Here is an 18782-nt window from a genome sequence, read left to right as displayed (position 1 = left end):
TTTGAGACCATGAACTCCAAATACAATAAATTGATTTTTAAATTTATTGCTAAAAATGATCTTCTTTTGAAAGCTAAAACAGACTTGAAAAATCAAAATGAAATGTTGAGAAAGGAGTTAGAGCTTTCAAAAATAAAATCTAAAAACTTTGAAAAAGAAATTTTCAAATTAAACAAACTTCTTCTAGAAACGAAAATGGATTTTGAAAATCAAAATGAAATCTTGAAGAAGGATTTAGAGCTTTCAAAAATGAAATTTGAAAGTATTGAAAAAGAAAATTTTGATTTAAAAGTTAAGCTTGAATGTTTAACAAAAGAAAAAGATATCATTTTAAATAATTCATCTAGTTCAATAATGACAATATGTTCACATTGTCATTATCATGGTCATAGGGAACATACTTGTCCTTTAAAGAAAGGAAAACGATTTAAAATTAGACAAGTATGGGTTTCAAAAGGAACAAGGGGCATTGAAACTAATGTTCAAGGATCCAAAGCAATTTGGATACCAAAATCTACTTAAATGTCTCTTGTAGGTGTGTGGGAGCAATGGTGATCAAGATGATGATATTCAAGATGCTCTAGCCACACATGTAAAAGGAATGGGTAACCTCTAAACTTAATGTTTTTTATTTTATTTGGTTGCTCATTTAGTTTATGCATGCATGAGGTTTTAAATGTTAAATAATTCTAAATGATTATGTTTTGTCTCATGTATGTTGAAAAATATTGTATGATTAACATAATAATTTTTGGTAATGTTTTATAAACTCTAGTTCATCATATTAAGTTTTGGTCAAAATTGTTTTTAAAATGTAATTGATATCTCTTTAACAATTGATATCGATTTTTCAAGAACTTTGGTTTTGCAAAATTTTGACCTTAATTTTTTCTTAATGATTATGCATAGATTTTTTTTATTATAAAGTTTTAATGCATAACATTTTCAAAAACTTTATGCATGTGCTTTTAATCTCAATTATCAACATTGCATAATGTTTTGTATGTGAATGGATTAAAGCATAATTTGATTACATGAATTTGACAAAAGATACAATGTCTTATTTTTAAATCAAGTGTTTGCAAAATTGATTGACATTGCATCTACTTTGATTATGCTTGTTGGTCATAGAATAAGAAACATTTACATGGTGCATTTAGATTCTATCAATATGACTAATTTATGCCTAGTTGCTAAGGATGAGCATGATAGTTGGTTATGGCATAGAAGACTAGGACATGCTAGTATGAGTGTTTTGCAACGGTTAATTCAAGGAGACTTAGTAAGAGGACTGCCTAAACTGAAATTTGATAATGATAAAATCTGTGATGCTTGTACTAAAGGAAAACAAAAGTGAGTTTCTTTTAAATCCATTAATGACGTATCAACTAGTAGAGTATTACAATTGATCTATATAGATCTTGTTGGGCCAACTAGGACTACTAGCTTGGGTGGAAAACAATATGCATTTGTCTTGGTAGATGACTATTCTAGATATACTTGGGTTCTATTCTTAAGCACTAAAGATGAAGCATTAGAAAAATTCATCATGTTTTCAAAAGTAATCCAAAACAAAAAAGGTTACTCTATAACTAGTGTTAGGAGTGATCATGAAACTGAATTTGAAAATCTTGGATTTACTGAGTTTTGTAATTCTAATGGTATTATCCATAATTTTTTATCACCTAGAACCCCTCAACAAAATGGAGTTGTTGAGAGGAAAAATCGAACTTTAGAAGAAATGGCTAGAACCATGCTTTGTGAAAACAATTTGCCAAAATATTTTTGGGCGGAAGCCACAAATACTGCTTGTTATGTTATTAATCGAGTAATGATTAGGCCTATTTTAAAGAAAACTCCATATGAACTTTTTAAAAATAAAAAGCCTAACATTAGCTATTTTCATCCTTTTGGATGTAAATGTTTTGTTTTAAACAATGGTAAAGACAATCTTGGCAAATTTGATGCTAAAAGTGATGAAGGAATTTTTCTTGGAACTTTAGTTGTAGAAGAGTCTGTACATGTTGTTTTCGATGATAATCTCCTTCCGAGGAAGGATTCTTGTTTGAATGATGATGTAGGTATTATAAATACAAATGACGTTAGACATGACGTTGGAGAACCATCATCAAAGGAAGAAACGAAAGATGAGGAAACTCATGATCCTCTCGAAAATCCAACCATTGAAGAAAGGGAAGCATCTTACCCAAGAGAGTACAACTATGTCAAGGATGGTGAAATCATAGGTGATTCATCTAAAGGGGTAACAACTCGATCTTCTCTTAGAAATATTTGTAATTATGTTGCATTTATCTTATGCATAGAGCCTAAGAATATTAAAGAAGAATTAAATGATGAACATTGGATTATGGCTATGCAAGAAGAGTTAAATCAATTTGAGAGAAGTAAAGTATGGACATTAGTTGAAAGGCCTAGTAATAAATCTACTGTAGGTACTAGATGGGTATTTAGGAATAAGCTTGATGAAAGTGGTAATATAGTGAGAAACAAGGCTAGACTTGTTGCTAAAGGGTATACTCAAGAAGAGGGCATAAACTATGATGAAACATACGCTCCCGTAGCTAGGATGTAAGCAATTAGAATGTTATTAGCATTTGCATGTTTTCATGAATTTAAATTATATCAAATGGATGTTAAAAGTGCATTTTTAAATGGTTTTATAAAAGAAGAAGTGTATGTGGAACAATCTCAAGGTTTTGAAGATTCAAAATTTTTGGATCATGTTCTTAAATTGACAAAAGCGCTTTATGGTTTAAAACAAGCTCCTAGAGCTTGGTATGAAAGATTGTCAATTTTTTTAATTGAAAAAGGTTTTTCAAAAGGGAAGGTTGACACTGCATTGTTTTTAAAGCATAAAGGTAAAGATTTATTAGTAGTTCAAATTTATGTTGATGATATAATATTTGGTTCTACTAATGATGTTCTTTGCCAAGAATTTTCTAAGCTAATGCAAAGCGAATTCGAAATGAGCATGATGGGGGAGCTCTCATTTTTCTTGGGACTCCAAATCAAGCAAAGAAAAGATGGCATCTTCATCAATCAAGCTAAGTACGTCAAAGATATGCTCAAGAAGTTTGGACTGGAAAATGGGAAACCTCATGACACTTCAATGAGCTCTTCTACAAAGCTTGACTTGGATGAAGGAGGTAAATGTGTGGATGTTAAATTATATAGGTCAATGATTGGTTCTTTGCTCTATCTAACTGCAAGTAGACCAGACATTATGTTTAGTGTTTTCTTATGTGTTAGATTTCAATCATGTCCTAAGGAATCATATTTATTAGCTGTTAAGAGAATCTTTAGATACCTTAAGGACATTTCTAGTTTAGGACTTTGGTATCCTAGAGATTCTAGCTTTAGCTTGCATGCCTTTTCTGACGCGGATTATGGAGGATGCAAATTAGATAGGAAAAGCACCTCCGGTACTTGCCAATTCCTTGGAAATATGCTGATTTCTTGGTTTTCAAGAAAAAAAATTGTGTTGCATTATCTACCACTGAAGCCGAATACATTTCAGCCCGGTAGTTGTTGTGCACAAGTTTTATGGATGAAACAACAACTTTTTGATTATGGAATTGAAGTAGATACCATTCCTATCAAGTGTGACAATACTAGTGTTATTTGTCTCACTAAAAATCCCATCCAACACTCTTGAACTAAGCACATTGAAATAAGACATCACTTCATTAGAGACCATGTCACTAAGGAAGATGTAGTTCTAGAATTTGTTGATATTTTGCATCAATTAGCGGATATCTTTACAAAACCTTTAGACAATGAACGTTTTTGGACACTTAGGAGAGAATTAGGTTTAACTGATCTATCTTCACTTAGTGTTTAAAATAAATTTAGCACTTTTAAGTATAAATGAAAAATGCTTATAATAATAATTTTTGATTGCATTCATTGCTTTTAGTTAGGGGGAGTTTATGATTCTTGGTGAAAATTAACTTTATGTTCAAATGTAATTTAAATATTAATTTGATGGATTGAACATGATTAATTTTCAATATATTAGTTGTCAATACCACTAGAGAAAATTAATTTAGCATTTTGAGTGTTTAAAATCAAATTTTAGCAGTTTTAGTGCAGAGGGAATCGATACCCCCTTGAAGGGGAACCGATTCCCCCTTTGAATGGGAACCGATTCCCTCCTTAAGGGAATCGATACCCCCCATGGGTTCTGGATATATCACGACCAAAAAACCGATTCTCTCAAAACCTCTCTTCTTTCTTAAACGGCGTTCATCCTCTATTTCTCTCTAAATCTCCATTTTTGCCAAAATCATCAAATACAAGTCGGAATTAGATCGTTCTTCAACTTCTAATCCTTGCAAACAACATCACATTCTCATAAAATCCAAATTTTCAAGGTAATATTTCAAAATCCTCTATTTCATTGATTTTTGAACTTAGGACTAGTTTTGATTAGTTCTAATAGATGAACATTACATCGGGTATTTGGTTATATGATGATTTTACAACCAATTTCGTCAAAAACACTCAATTTTTCAAAACTATCTTTAAATGTAAAAAAAAATTGAAAATTGTTGTTTTAATTGATGTTTTTAATTCAATTATGTTTTCATAAAAACTATACGTATTATGATTTTCAAACACTATTTTCCAAATAGTTTTTCAAACCATTCCCTTTAGGATTCGATTTAGAGAACCTTGAAATATTGAGGAATCATTTGAGTTTTGGGTTTGTTTATATTGCATACATGTGTCTAAATTGCAGGTTATCCATTCTATTCCGATTCCTAACCATGTCAATCCTAAATGTGCTAGGTCATCATGTAGTCGTTTAAACCACAACCAAATCCACCTCCAAATCCTCCCCTATCATGAAATTCCTATTCCTAATCCCGTTGATCCTAATATGACTATCCAAAACTCGTGCTTCAATCATCCTGGTCCTAGAAATCATCGTTTTTGGTATTATCAATATTTTAACTCTTACAAAATTAGAGAAGAACGTATTCCTTCTCGTCAAGCTATGATATATATCGATTTTAGATATCTTCCTCTTTTGCAAGAGTGGAAATTTGATAAACTTTGTGATCTTGAACCTATAGTTTACCATCAACTTGTTCGCATATTTTATTCTAATGTCGTTTGTATTAAAAACCGAGCTCAAACCAGAACCATAGCAGTTCATTTCTATCTCCTAGGACAATTCATCCATCTTGACTTGGCTTACATAGCTAATGAATTGGAATTAGATAATGATGTTATATCAAATGAAAAACAGTTTTTAGGTTCTCGTTATAAAAGAAGGGATAGTGCGAGTGTCCGTGCTTTAGATCTTTGGTGGTTATATGTTTCCAAACAATATTAAAATAAACCTACCTCAGATTATTTTGCTGAAATTGTTGAAACTGTAAATCTTGTTCCTAATAAGAAACTCTGTTCATCTCTAGTTTACGGTTGTATTCTTAGTAATCTATTTTCTAAAGTTGGGCTTAGAGTAGGTCTAGATGTCGTCTTTCCTCTCAAGAAACAAATTAATCTTCTTTCCTTAACGAGAGCGGGATGGATAAAGAATAAGGACACCAGTGAATGGGTTCGATCTTCTGAAAATACTCCGGGAGCTAGCTCTTCTCAAGCTCCACTAGAAGCTAACGACGATCCCGAGCTTGAACAATTAATGCAAGATATTGACGAAACCGACGATGAGTCGGAACAACACGAGGAACAACCTCAGCAAGAAGATCATGTGCCTCCATATTTTCAATCATTTATGGAGACATTTGATTTCCGTTATGCATCATTGGATTCTCGCTTCACATCCATAGAATCTCACTTCTCGACTATGTAAGCTCAACAATTGGAAATTCTTCGGGAGATGCGTGCAAACAATAAGCACCAACGCTCGTATTATGAACTCACTCTGAAATGGCAGCTATGCGAGCTCATTTCCCTCCTCCCGATCCTTCTACGGATGCTTGAACTATGATCTTGCTTTGCTTGTTTGGATTGAACTTATTGTTAAAACATTTTGAATGCTTTTGGATTGTTTATTTTTGTTGTTCGAACTTATGTTTATACATTGATTTGGATTTCGTGTTTATTTGCATCTTTAGACATATATGACCAATTATCCATTACATGTTTATGAATATTGATTATGGAACTAATGGCTAACATTTCTCTTGATTGTGTTCTTAGTAGCGTATTTATATATATATAATCAATTGGCTAAATGATTTCAAAACCTTGTTTAAAAAAACTTTACGAGTCTTTTTGATTAACAAAAAGGGGGAGAAATATTAAAAAACGTTTTTGAAGAGGAGTAGTGTTAAAGTAAGAGGGAGTAGTATTTTTCAAAATCAAAATTCATTTTGAAATTAGAAAATCTTAAAATGTTTTGTTATATTTAAAAGGGGGAGATTGTTAAAAACATTTTGTTGTTTCGATATAACAATTAAATTAAAAGAATTTTAATTTTGAAAATGATTTTCTAAGCATATTCGATATATTAAATCGAATATCAAAATATTACTCAAGTATTTCAAAGTTCATTTTTAAATCCTTACTAAAGTGTAAAATTAAGTTTTAATCTTAAAATAATTTCAAAACAATTTTACAAAATATTTCGAACCATTACAAAGCCAAAAATTCCAGATTGCTCAGAGGGAACCGATTCCCCCCAAGGGGATATCGATTCCCCCTGAATGGTTTGGCTCCGAGAATTCCAGTATGCTCGGAGGGAACCGATTCCCCCCCAGGGGTATCGATTCCCCCCACTGTTCAACGGTCGAATATTTGAATTTTACACTTAGGGAACCGATTCCCCATGAGGGGGTACCGATTCCCCCCACGCTCCAAGCTGTTGTATTAATGGTTTTCACACTTAAACGGCTCCATTGACTCCACTAATCATCCCCAACGTTCAGAATCAATTGAGGGAGTATTTAAACAAGTTCTGAAGCCTTTGATCAACAAGAAATTATAGAGAGACAAGAGAGAAAGCATCAAACACCAAGTTTGTACAAATCAAGCCAATTTTCCTTTCAATATTCATTTTGCTTTCAAGAACACCATTGTGCTCATTTATAATTATTTTTAGTGTTCTTTTCTTGTTCTAGAATTGTGCAAACATCTTACCTTGTGAGGTTTTCCTTGTAAGTTTACAAATTTGTGTATTTCTCTTTGAAAAAGAGTGTGCTCAAGAATTTGGGTTATAATTCTTGAGGGAGTTGTAAGGTTACTCTTTGTCCTCAAAGAAAGAACAAATTAGAATTTGTTGGAAATCCTTAGTGTGGATAGCTAAGGTAATGGACGTAGACTTTGGTTGAGAAAGTCGAACCACTCTAAATCGTTGTGCAAATATTTTCAATTTTCTACAAAAGCTTCCACCAAAATTTTAATTGCCAATTCACCTCCCTCTTGGCCATTTTCATCAATCGATTAACTCAACAATGTGGAAGTAAACTTCACCCAAACTTGATCATAGAAAAAAGTAAGAACCGTCAATTTCTATTAGATACAAAATAATTTTTTTTATTAATTAATTTTTTATATTATTATATTTAAGTTTTTAAATATTTTATATTTTGAATTTAAATATTTTATTTAAAAAAATCAAATAAGCCCTTAAACTTTTAAAAGAATTGATTTGGCCCTCGAACTTGAAAAAAAACAATTTAGCCCATCTACCACGTCATCAGACACTTCACCAGTCATTGTGGATTGTCACATCAGTGCCGTGGATCGTCACATTAAGACCATGAAGTGCCACATCAACATCATAATGGTCAACGACGAAAACTGTTGGTCAAAAGGCCACATTAAGTTCTTTTTATAAGTTCAATGGCCACATTGAGTACAAAAAAATATCGAGAACCACATTAATTTTTTTTAGATAAGTACAAGGACCTCAAGTACTCTTTTACAAAATATTTATCCGGAAGATATCATCTTTTCTTTTACCAAGGTCTAGGTGAATGATTATTCTAATATTCTCCAAGGATCGAACCTATTCATTTGGTGAAGTTAAGTCTAATATACTTCAAGGAACCTCTTGGCAACTTTGTGTGCATGAGTTATTCGAGTCAACTTGAATTATTGATTCGATTTTTTAGTTCGAGTCAAGTTAAAATTTGAAAATTTTAAGTTGCTCGAAAAATTATAAATCTGACTAAATATTTGTCAGTTTTACAATTTAGTCTATGATTTTATTATTCTTTTAATTTCTCTTTCATTTTAAATCCAATTTTACCAAATTTGAACCACATGCTTCTAAACCTTCGTAGAATACATATTTAATGTCAATTGCACTTGTAACACCCTATACCAGTACGACAAACAGTCGCCCGATCCGGATGCCACACGGAACCACCAGAGTGGCTGACCAACATTTTCTCTTCTACTTCTTTGACTTTAAGGCAACCATTTTAATAAAACCAACCATAAAATATATAATAAAAACTTGTTACATCGGAGAGCTCTCAAAATAAATAAATACTTTTAAAAATATAAACATTACAACTAGGTTTATGAATATACATACACTTTAAGAAATTGGATGACATACTCTCCTCTGTACTAGATCTGGACCTCAATCACTCTAAATATTCTCGAACTGGCTGATCTACTAACCTACCAATGGAAACATATAAAGGCTGAGCTAACTAGCTCAGTGCCACACTAACAGCTAAATCATACTAATTGTACATCACTGAAAGGCTCAAGCTATCAAGTCTATTGCTTTACTATCTAGTATATTGATCTGTTATGCTCTGCTTTAGTGAGTATACTCGTATACTCACTATCTACTATATAGACATCATGGTGCGGCTGAAGGGCTGCATCTCAGAGCTCACACACCTCTCTAGTCTACCGAGAATGTGGCCTCCGAAATCTCCGCATCGGACACCACACTCTCGACTAGCCCACTCCTTGAGTGTCAGACATTGCGCCCAAACTAGTCAGCTTAAAATGCCTTGCATACTCCCTAAGGATATATCCAGATATAAACTATACTTTCAACTCTGCTAGCTTTTCTAAAGGAACTCGGGTCTCCGAATCATTTCTCGAGAATCAAACAAGGTTAATCTTATTTGATCCTACTTTATTCTTGTTTCTACGTTTGAAATTAACTTTATTATTGTTTTCACTTGTAGTCTTATTTGGAGAGTAATTATTAGCTTTTGGGAAAACCTCACATATCTCTAAACATCTCTTCTTTACTGCTCAACACAAAGCCTTGGTATTGATACTGACCTTACAATATTGATACTACCTCTATAATTCTCCTTGCTTTTAAACTCAAACAATACCCTTGGTATTGATACTGGCCTTATAGTATTGACACCCTCTCTGCAGTATTGGTACCTCTACAGCTATTTCATTCATTTCAACCCAACTTTAAACACCTTCTTTAGCACTTATTCTAGTGTTTTACACCTATTCGATCCTAGTTATGGTCATACTATGGGTCTAGGGCCTCCCGGACAATGTTTTTTTTGGCTAATTTTGACATTTTGGGCAGAGGTTTCGAAACCAACCCAAGGGTTTCGAAACCTATACTGCAAAATTCACTTTTTAACCCAAGAAAACTCTCCAAATCACTCTAAAAACCTTTCCAAAGTCCCCAAACTCCTACCTTGAGGTTTCCCATTTATTATTAAGTCTTATGTGAAATTAAGGGGCATAAATAAGACTCTTGAACATGCTATAACACCATTACAAAGAATCTACCATTAAACTATACTCAACAAGCTTCAACATAATTCTCAAGCTAAAATCTTAACTTTCTAGCTAAAACTTAATTCTAATGATCGACAACTACAACTGATATTAAGGGTCACTTCTCGCCACTGTTACTTCATGTCTTCCATTTTCCTTCCTCCAAAACCATCATTAAATTCCTGTATAGAAATACAATATTATCGCATAAACTACCAAATATGAACAAACATACACAATCCGTTTCGATACTAAAGAGTTCGTACATAATACACATATTGAGATTTGAATTCGTATATGCTTAATGTCACATTATTTCATGAATCACCAACCTTTTGAACAGATACAAGAGATTCTTCACTGGCAATATGCCTTTCTTCAATTGTTTCCATGGCTGCAAAGACAATTGAAACAACTCATACTACTCTAATCCATTTGTTTCAGTAATTAGTGGGAAAAAAGGTTTCTAAATACCTCGATGAGCATGCACTGAGCAATTCTTGAGGGCATACAAACAAAGAGAAGCCCAAGTACCAGTCTGTGAACCTTACATGCAGCATCTTTGTCGTTCTTCCTTGGGCTGAGAATGCTTTTTCGCTTCAGCAACTGATAAAAGAGAGGAAATCTGGAAAAACAAAGGAAGGATTGGTTTCTATAGAGAGTTACAAAGTCCAAACCCGAGTCAAAGCTAGAGTTTGGACAGTTTCTTGATTAAAAAAATCTTGCTTCTGTGATAAATAACGAGCTTAGGAAAGCTCACCAATAAAAAATATAACTACATCAGCTAAATTTTTATTTATTTTTTTGAAAAATGGGTTTTGTATAATTAAGATAGTCAAATTCATACAAAATAGAGTATCCATAAGACCTCATTAAAAAACATTCCTAATCCTAAGTAACTAATCAATACCACAAGATTTGGGTCTGTTACACCACACCAAAGCATATAACCACTCAACCCGTGCACTAACACAACAAACTAAAAAGTACTCCATGAGATTATTGCAGATGCTAAACTTCTCCAACTCACGCAAGGAAATAGGGAGACCATGAACCAATCCGACACTCGGCACCAGCGTTTACAATCCTTATTGCAAGCAAAAAAAAAAAAACAGATTGGACTGCAACAATTCTTACTAACTACATCATCTAATCTACAATTTAAAATGCATGAAAACAGATCAATATAATTTTATTTATTATTAACTTTTTTAATAATTTTTTAATTAAACCGACATTTAATAATCAATCCATTGAGAAACTTGATATATATAGTATAGATATAGAATTTAAAAATAGCGTAATTCATCAATAACGTAGATGTTTATCCTTAAGATTCGGCGCGTGATAGATTATACTGGTTCACACGTGTTCCATTTTCTTCTATATGCCAGGTGTCGAAGAGCCTAACACGTGTACAGCTGAAATAATCATGTACTGTCTTCCACAAACAAAAGGCTCTCTCCTCTAACTCGCAGAGCGAACTCCAATTTCCGTTGTTTATCCAAGCTCTTCCCGGTAAGTCTCGATTGTTTATATTTTTTTCTGTCATTTTGTATTGATTTCGGAAGGTGTGCATTTTTAATTATCCAAGTGCTTACTAATACTACCGCTTCAATGAATTAATAGTTTGTTTTCAACATGTATGAATTTACGCCAATATTAGAGGATTGAAAATTGAAAGCTATTAAAAGAGTAGTTTATTTTTCCATTGTTCTTTAGAGAAGATTAGGGAGTGGAAGATTTGGATTGATGGGTAGAACTCAATTTGATAATATTATACTCTAAGGCACTCATCTGATGCTTTAAATGATACGGGATCTGAGTCGATGAAACATAGAGGTAGAGCAGGGATGACTGCTACGCTGACAGACAATGCGTTTGAATATAATTTCGTTTCTTCCATTTGTTTAACTACTGTAATGTTAGAAAATTTAGTTACTGCCTGCCTATTGGAGGATTTTATTGTTTTGATTTGTAAGAAGGGGATTTGAGTAGAGGGATGCATGCATCAATCACTGAGAAAATTGTTAGGTGTGATAAGTCTATATTTTAGAAAATGGAAAGGAAATATCATTTCTTTTGTTAATTCTTTCTTAAGGAAACCCCAAAATCGTTAGATTTTAATCCAAGTGGATAGGGTTACAAGAACAACTGATGAGAATCTGGTCCTGGACTTCATTTTACTGTTGCAAGTAGCCTCCATATGTTCTGTGTGCAAGCATTTGCAAACTCGTGACTAGAGAGACTTGTATGGTAGTTTTGATTTATGTTAGATGCATCAGTTCCTCGTTTTTTTTTTTTTTGCTTTATGGATGTAATACCTCTGTTTTATTCACATAATTAAAAAGGGGAGGGAAAAGATAACAAAAAGCGCAAAAATAGAAGAGGTTTATGTAGCTGCAGTAGTGTGGTGAGAAGTCAGTAGCATTAAAATATTCTCAGAGAACTTTGAGCATAAGGGTCTCCAATTCATGATTCAATCCAGTTTTAATGTTTAAATATTTGAAGTTTAGTCACCGGCAGTAGTAGAATTCTCTATCTATTTTATATTCTTGATCTATTGCAGCACTAAAAGAAATGCTACTATTATTAGCACTCTATTATGGCATTTCATGTTATCTTAACGGGATACATACTTAGGTGGAGGAAAGTGAATATAAGTTTGCCATTTGGCAGCTGTTGATCTGGCCCAAGTTCTTATTTTTGATGTCATATTTTCAGATGTATTTCTGAACTAAAAGCCTGCTGTACTTGTGGCAACAATTCATACTTTACTTTCAATGATAATCTACTTCTAAGGTTTGTATTTGGTCACTTTCTCTCAGGAAAATCCTTTGGGATGGAGATTGCTACTACAAGGTAGGATTTCGTGATTATTATATTAGCAGTGAGGATAAATACTTTGTCTCAAAGTTACTCTGCAAATTTAGCTGATATCTTCTCAGTTATATATGGTACTGGTTGGTGCTATGCTTTTCATGCCACAGTGACAGCAGTATCGCAAATTGTCTCTGATTTTTACCTACCCAGGGTTTTTTGTGTCCATCTTTTTGTTGAGAACTGTTATGCTTAGAAACATTACTACTACTTTCTTTCTTTCTAAATTCCTCCATTCTACATATGATCCTTAACAATTTATCCCTTCTCATTATCATCCCTGCCTTGCATTGTGATTTTTTCAGGTGTTGTCTTGACAAGCAAGTCTCATGGTTTTCATCGAACCTGAGAGCATTGGACGGGGGAAATGCCCCTGGATTTCCTTATAATTTGACCGACAGGAAATTAAAGACTAATAATAAAATGTTGGCTTATCTGAGTATAGATTCTGCTAGAAAGCAACAAAAAAGCCCTATTGTCTGCAAGACACGTACCATGCCTGTTGGTCTGGAGGAATCCTCATCCCTACAGTCAGAAGATTCTTTTAGTGAAGATGAGCATGCCTCTGAAGATTCACCTGAGCAACCCCTTGCTAAACCACTAAGCAATGACGAGGTGAACTTAAACGAAATAAGTTTTTTATATTTTTTGTTTATTTGTAAATACACCATTTTTTTCTGTTCTGAAACAATGAACACATTCCAATTTTGGACTGGGTGGTTGAATAATTGAGCAAAACGGAAGGGAGAAATAAAATGCAAGTTACGGGCACAGAAGATGGTGTTGGTCAATTTAGAAGCTTTCCAACTTGTGTTAGAAACCTCCCCATGGCTTACTTAGGTGTGAGTAACAAAATGGTTTCAATAAATTCTGAAATTGGAGCTATGTGCGATGAAAGAATTAGGAATGCCTTAAATTAGCATAGTGTATCCATTTTTCACAAAGCATATAAAGGTAAATACTGTTGGCAGGGACTGCCTTCAAGAGGCAAAGAATCTGGCTTTCGTGTTCCATGTAGTCTTAAGCTATTTTCCTCAAGTTACTGTTGTGATAGTTTAGTTAGTGAGATATTTTGTAAAATCTTTTGATGTATTCAATTTTGGTATTCAAAAGTAGCATCTAAGATAGCGCAGATAACTTGTTCTGGTTTAAAGATATATAATAATCATATGGTATCATCTTTAGTTGCAAGGTATTCAATCTTTAAAGTTTAAACTAGGTTAATAAATTAATCTTGAAGGTCGGTATCCTTTCCTAAATGGAATAATAATTTAAATGGGGCAATTTTGAAGGTTAGTATGATTTGTATGATATTTTTGGCTTTTTCTGAAATTTCTTATTTAACAAAATGTTATCTGATTTTCAGAATCATGCATATTTCTCTACTCTTCTATTCATTGATAAGGAATTATTATGATAGCTGGGTTCTGCAGCTTTAACTCGTTACTGTAGCATTGAAATTAGGAGCAATTCCCACCAGGGAAGTGATAACTGAATCTTGTTAACTTTATCTGCTTGATGCATTTGCCATTTGCTAAAAAAAATTAATGGAATGCAAAATGAAAATTTAAAAATGAATAGAAAACAATAGGCAAATGGTAAAAGAATCAACCTAATGGAGTCTTGTGTATCATAATTAGTTTGAATGCAGTCCTAGTTACTTTCATCTTAAATGTGCAATGCTATTGTATGTTTCATTGTTCGACAGTTGAAATCCCTGCTGGCTGACTCTGAGAGGGCAAAGCTCACCAAAAAACTAAGTGAAGCTAACCAGCAAAACCGCTTCCTCAAACGACAGGTTTGTCTATGTATTTATATTCAGTCAAGTAATGCTTTTCCTTTTCTAAACATGGCAATGCTCTAAGCTTAGATACTTTTCAGCTGAATCACCCTGGTAAAAAAGAAAAGAAATTGTCAAACCTGGAAACAAAGTTAATATTTGGTGAAAACTTTTTAACTGTTAATGGAGAGATTAAGTTATTAAGTATCAGATATGGCAACGGAATAGAGAAGAAAAAGGAGGCCAACCACGAACCAGGGACATCTCAATGGTAAAAAACTTTTATGTTACTGTCTTGAAGAGAGTTTTGTTCATTTAAATGCATATAGGAAGAGCTGAGTTCAGCAATAAATGTTGTAATGGAAATTGCTAAAGGATAAATCGATGCTAATCTACAGACTACAATCCAGGTTTTTATCTTTCTAATCAAAGAGGACAGGCCTAGAAATTCTTAGTTTACACGAAATTGGTTTTACAGTGTAAAATTACTAGCATTAACAGAGTCAAATAAAATGCCTTTACCTCGCTAAATGAACTGTCTGTGCTTTCTACAGTTATATGACAAGGAAGATGAGCTACTTAATTTCAAAAGTGAACTTGCAGTCATGGAACTGGAAATTCAGGTTAATATTCACTTCAGTTTCTGTTTTTTATCATATGTATATACATATATATGTATTAGATCTTTTTCTGTTTCTTATATTGTCAATTGCTAAAGCAAACTTATTGAAAGAAAATTTGGGAGTTTTCATCATGCCCTGCGTGAAGTATAAGAATCAAGATTTTTGGTCCCAAACTTGGTAATTTTTCGAGGCTTGGACTTTAGAAGAGCTATTGTTTCCGATGCTGGTGAGGCTACAATGTTTTTTGTTTACTTTCCAGCAAACCAATTATCCCATACATTGAAAATTGGTCCTTTACAAAATTCCTCATGCAAAAGGTATCCATTTACTGGAGTGGTGATGCTTTAGATTGAGGTGCTTTTTTTTTCTTTTTGTATACCACCTCTTTGGTAACATGGAGAACAATTTCCCTTGACTCACATAGTTACATCGAAGTTTAGGGTTTTATTTATGCAAAATCGCTCATTTACTATGCCTCCAATTGTTTTGTTAGATGTGTTAAGCAATTTAGTAAGCCAATTGTTCCAACTGGTAAAGTCATCTAATTACATTTCTTGGCCAAAACCCTTTAAAGCTTCTCTAATTGCACATTGTTTTTCATTTACAGGCGTTAGTCTCACTGGCAGAAGAAATATCTAAAGCTGGCATTCCTGAAGGTTCTAGAAAAATTAATGGGAGATACATTCAGTCTCATCTTCATGCTCGCTTAGAAGGTAATGATTCTCTTCTGAGTTTTGACCAACAAAGTTGTTCTTCCTCATCTAACTTGAGATGTTTTAACAAATGGCCAAATGTTAATGGCTCAAGGCATTACTTTCAATTTCGAGTTTTATTCCCCTGCTAAATCGAAAATTTTGACAATTTTGGCAATAATGCACAATCGAGATTTGGGCTTCACTGTATCGGCTTGAAAACTTAATTTCCCGTTACAGTAATAGAGAGAGAATTGGCTTTTGCGTGTATCTAATGACTGGTAAGAATTTTCAAGTTTGCGACGACCTATGAGTTCCTGTTCTAAAGGATCTCTTCTTTTTCTTTGGTGTATAGCTGTACTCGAGAAATTGAAGGAAAAAATAAAGGATGTAGATGCTGCACAGTCGAAGGAAGTTCCATTGTTCTGGTGTGGCATGGCAGAAAGTGTACAAGTTCTGGGGTCATTTGATGGATGGAGTCAAGGGGAACACTTATCACCAGAATACACTGGTTCATTCACCAAGTTCTCCACCACATTATTGCTGAGACCCGGAAGGTATGATTGATCCCCGTGGACTTTCGATGCATAAGCCGTTAAATGTTCTAACATTCAGTTTTGACATTTGGTGAAGGTATGAAATCAAGTTCTTGGTGGACGGAGAGTGGCACCTATCACCAGAATACCCAACCATTGGTGAGGGATTAATGGAAAATAACTTGCTCGTTGTAGAGTAGAGCCTATGATACCTGGACTTCAGACTTGTGTGTGTTGAATGTGGGTATGTATCAGACCGATATTTAAAAAAATAAAAGCTTTTTTCATATGGTCTGATGTTCTTATTTTTCTGCTCTTATGGTTCAAATATGTGTTGAATACAAGTGTCAAATGGCTGACATTTTCTAGGGAAATGAATCATAGCCCGCAGCAACAAATGTTGAAATTGTAATGATTGTGAGCTTTGCAATGTGTAAAAGATTTTAGAATCATTTTTCTAATAAATAAATGGAAAGAAAGAAGGATATTGGTTTGAAAATGAGTGCAAGAAGGGGTTACACTCGAAGGGAGATTTTAACTAGTGATTGTTGAAAAGCAGTAGCACTTATTTTTGTGAACTCAAAAGAAGCTTTAAGGGCCCCATTTGTTCCTCCAAGAAGATTAATGGTTACTCGATAATTCAATAGTTAAGATTCGAGGGATAAGTGAATTGTTATAATCATGTTCCTTTTCATTCGTTTTACAAAAAAAAAAAAAGTTATTATTTTATCGATGCGCACAAGGCGTCGGTTGAAGCCATCAAAAATAAATGGAACCACAGTTCTAGCCCCCAACACCATAAAAGTGTTGGCTGATATTATTAATTAAAGATGAAAAATCAATAAATTGCATATGCTTTGCCATGTCAACCTCCATAACTCAGCTGTCTCCATTTAGTTTTAGAGGATGAATGCCAATTCCTATCATATTAAGCGTAGAATTAAAAGCTTATAAGATTGTCGGCTCCTACACCACTAATATTACTAACAATATGCATCAAAATTTCATTATTCCAGCTGCTAAGGCTCGGCTCAACTCTCTGATGCTCACTCCAAAGAGTTCAAGTATAGAGTTTTTTTATTGGTACGAGACAATTATAAGATAGCATCTGATTAAATAAAATTTAAATAATTGATAACGTCGTAGTGATGTATAAAATTTTTAAATCAAAGAGAGACGAGTAACAAAAGCCCACGTACAAGTGTGTTGTGGTTGTTAAAGTTTTGATGACATTGTATCAGCACGGGAAGCTTATTTTATATATAGGGAATTAATATCAACATGTTGATATTAATAAAGAATTGACGCATTCGACACTATAAATTAATTGCTCATTTACACTTTTGGTTAACCAATAATAAATGCCCCATAGATAAAGAAAAGGTTAACCCTTTTGAATTAACTTTTTCAAGATTTGGTGGCTCTCCCACTTCCTATATAGTAATGAAATTAAGTTTACAAATTTATATATGTGTGTGTGTGTGTGTGAAAAAGGTTAATTAAAACACGTAAAAAAAAGTGTGTAATATGATACAAAATGTACGTAGCATAGTACTATATATATATAATAATAATAAAATAAAGGAAAAAGAAGAAATAGTTTGAGGTTTGTGTGCAGTAACTTTCCACATCCGAAACAGTGAAAACCGATAGGCTGAAGGCTAAGAAAGAAGGCTAAGGGGATGTTTGTTTGCTTTTAATAGAATTATTCAGCGTTGAATGTTGAACGGTTCAGTATTTAGCTCGTTTGTTTCGTACCTCTGAATGATTTAGTGATGAATGATTCAGCACAGAAGTATATTCTGAATGATTCAAAGCCATTATCAAATAGCATATCACATTCAGAGATAATTCATACAGAGCCTCTGAATGATTCAACATTTGAATCATTCAACGCTTGAATCATTTTGAAGTAAACAAATCGTCCCTAAATATTTAAATTGGTGATGGGATGGCTAAACCTTATCCTTTTTGGTGTTGTGTATGTGTCCCCATGGATATGGCCATCTTCATTATTGAATCAAACATAATAACCTTAACACCCTTTTTTTTCTCCAACCTATCAATGATATCCATCTGTGCAGGACAAGGATCAGGTTTTTCTTTTAGGACAAATCTTCCCTATTTCATTTATTTTCATGCTTTTATTGCCAATCCTACGAAATATTGTGTTGTATTAATCCATCTATCAATAGATTGTACACCTCAAATCTTAGTTAATCATTCCGACCCAACTTCTTTTGAGTTACTTATAAGGTAAACCCTAGGCTAGTTTTCCTATAAAGAAAGAGATTGGGATAGACTGTAGGCTTCGGAGATGTATTGAGAATCATACACTTTGACTAACAACAAATAAAAGCACGCATGGTAGCTTAAAAGCCAACTATTTGCCAAAGATTACATCTTACCTAGAAATATAATACTGATTTATGTTGTTTTTACATAGAAAACCAAGTATTGATTTCCCTCGGGGCATACGAATCCAAAATATGCAGGGCAGGGCAGAGCAAATTCAGAAAATGTGTTGAGAATCAGGGCATTGACATGCTGTACCCAA

At 33.4% G+C, this 18782-nt stretch overlaps 1 protein-coding gene across 2 annotated transcripts; it reads left to right on the top strand.

Moving 5' to 3' along the window:
• The first annotated feature begins 11129 nt into the window (after positions 1-11129).
• On the top strand, positions 11130-16514 carry LOC120120958 (protein PTST, chloroplastic). 2 transcript variants are annotated; one of them, XM_039140444.1, is made up of 8 exons: positions 11130-11232; positions 12543-12576; positions 12900-13209; positions 14303-14392; positions 14929-14997; positions 15605-15710; positions 16045-16246; positions 16323-16514. In XM_039140444.1, the coding sequence occupies exons 2-8, from the start codon at positions 12557-12559 to the stop codon at positions 16423-16425; spliced, it is 900 nt and encodes a 299-aa protein (XP_038996375.1). In that variant the 5' UTR covers positions 11130-11232; positions 12543-12556; the 3' UTR covers positions 16426-16514. The 2 variants fall into 2 exon arrangements, with proteins under 2 accessions (XP_038996375.1, XP_038996376.1); XM_039140445.1 differs by lacking the exon at positions 14929-14997.
• The last annotated feature ends 2268 nt before the right edge of the window (positions 16515-18782 follow it).

This window comes from Hibiscus syriacus, unplaced genomic scaffold (genome assembly GCF_006381635.1).
Source record: "Hibiscus syriacus cultivar Baekdansim isolate YM2019G1 unplaced genomic scaffold, ASM638163v2 tig00110356_pilon, whole genome shotgun sequence".
Taxonomy (NCBI): domain Eukaryota; kingdom Viridiplantae; phylum Streptophyta; class Magnoliopsida; order Malvales; family Malvaceae; genus Hibiscus; species Hibiscus syriacus.
This window is presented reverse-complemented; position numbering and strand designations above follow the sequence as displayed.

Bases quoted from the DNA above. Each gene is read 5' to 3' on its own strand.
- LOC120120958 (XM_039140444.1), top strand. From the start codon at position 12,557: ATGGAGATTGCTACTACAAG. The intron at 12,577-12,899 runs GTAGGATTTCGT...TGATTTTTTCAG, and splicing joins ATGGAGATTGCTACTACAAG to GTGTTGTCTTGACAAGCAAG. The intron at 14,998-15,604 runs GTTAATATTCAC...TTTCATTTACAG, and splicing joins TCATGGAACTGGAAATTCAG to GCGTTAGTCTCACTGGCAGA.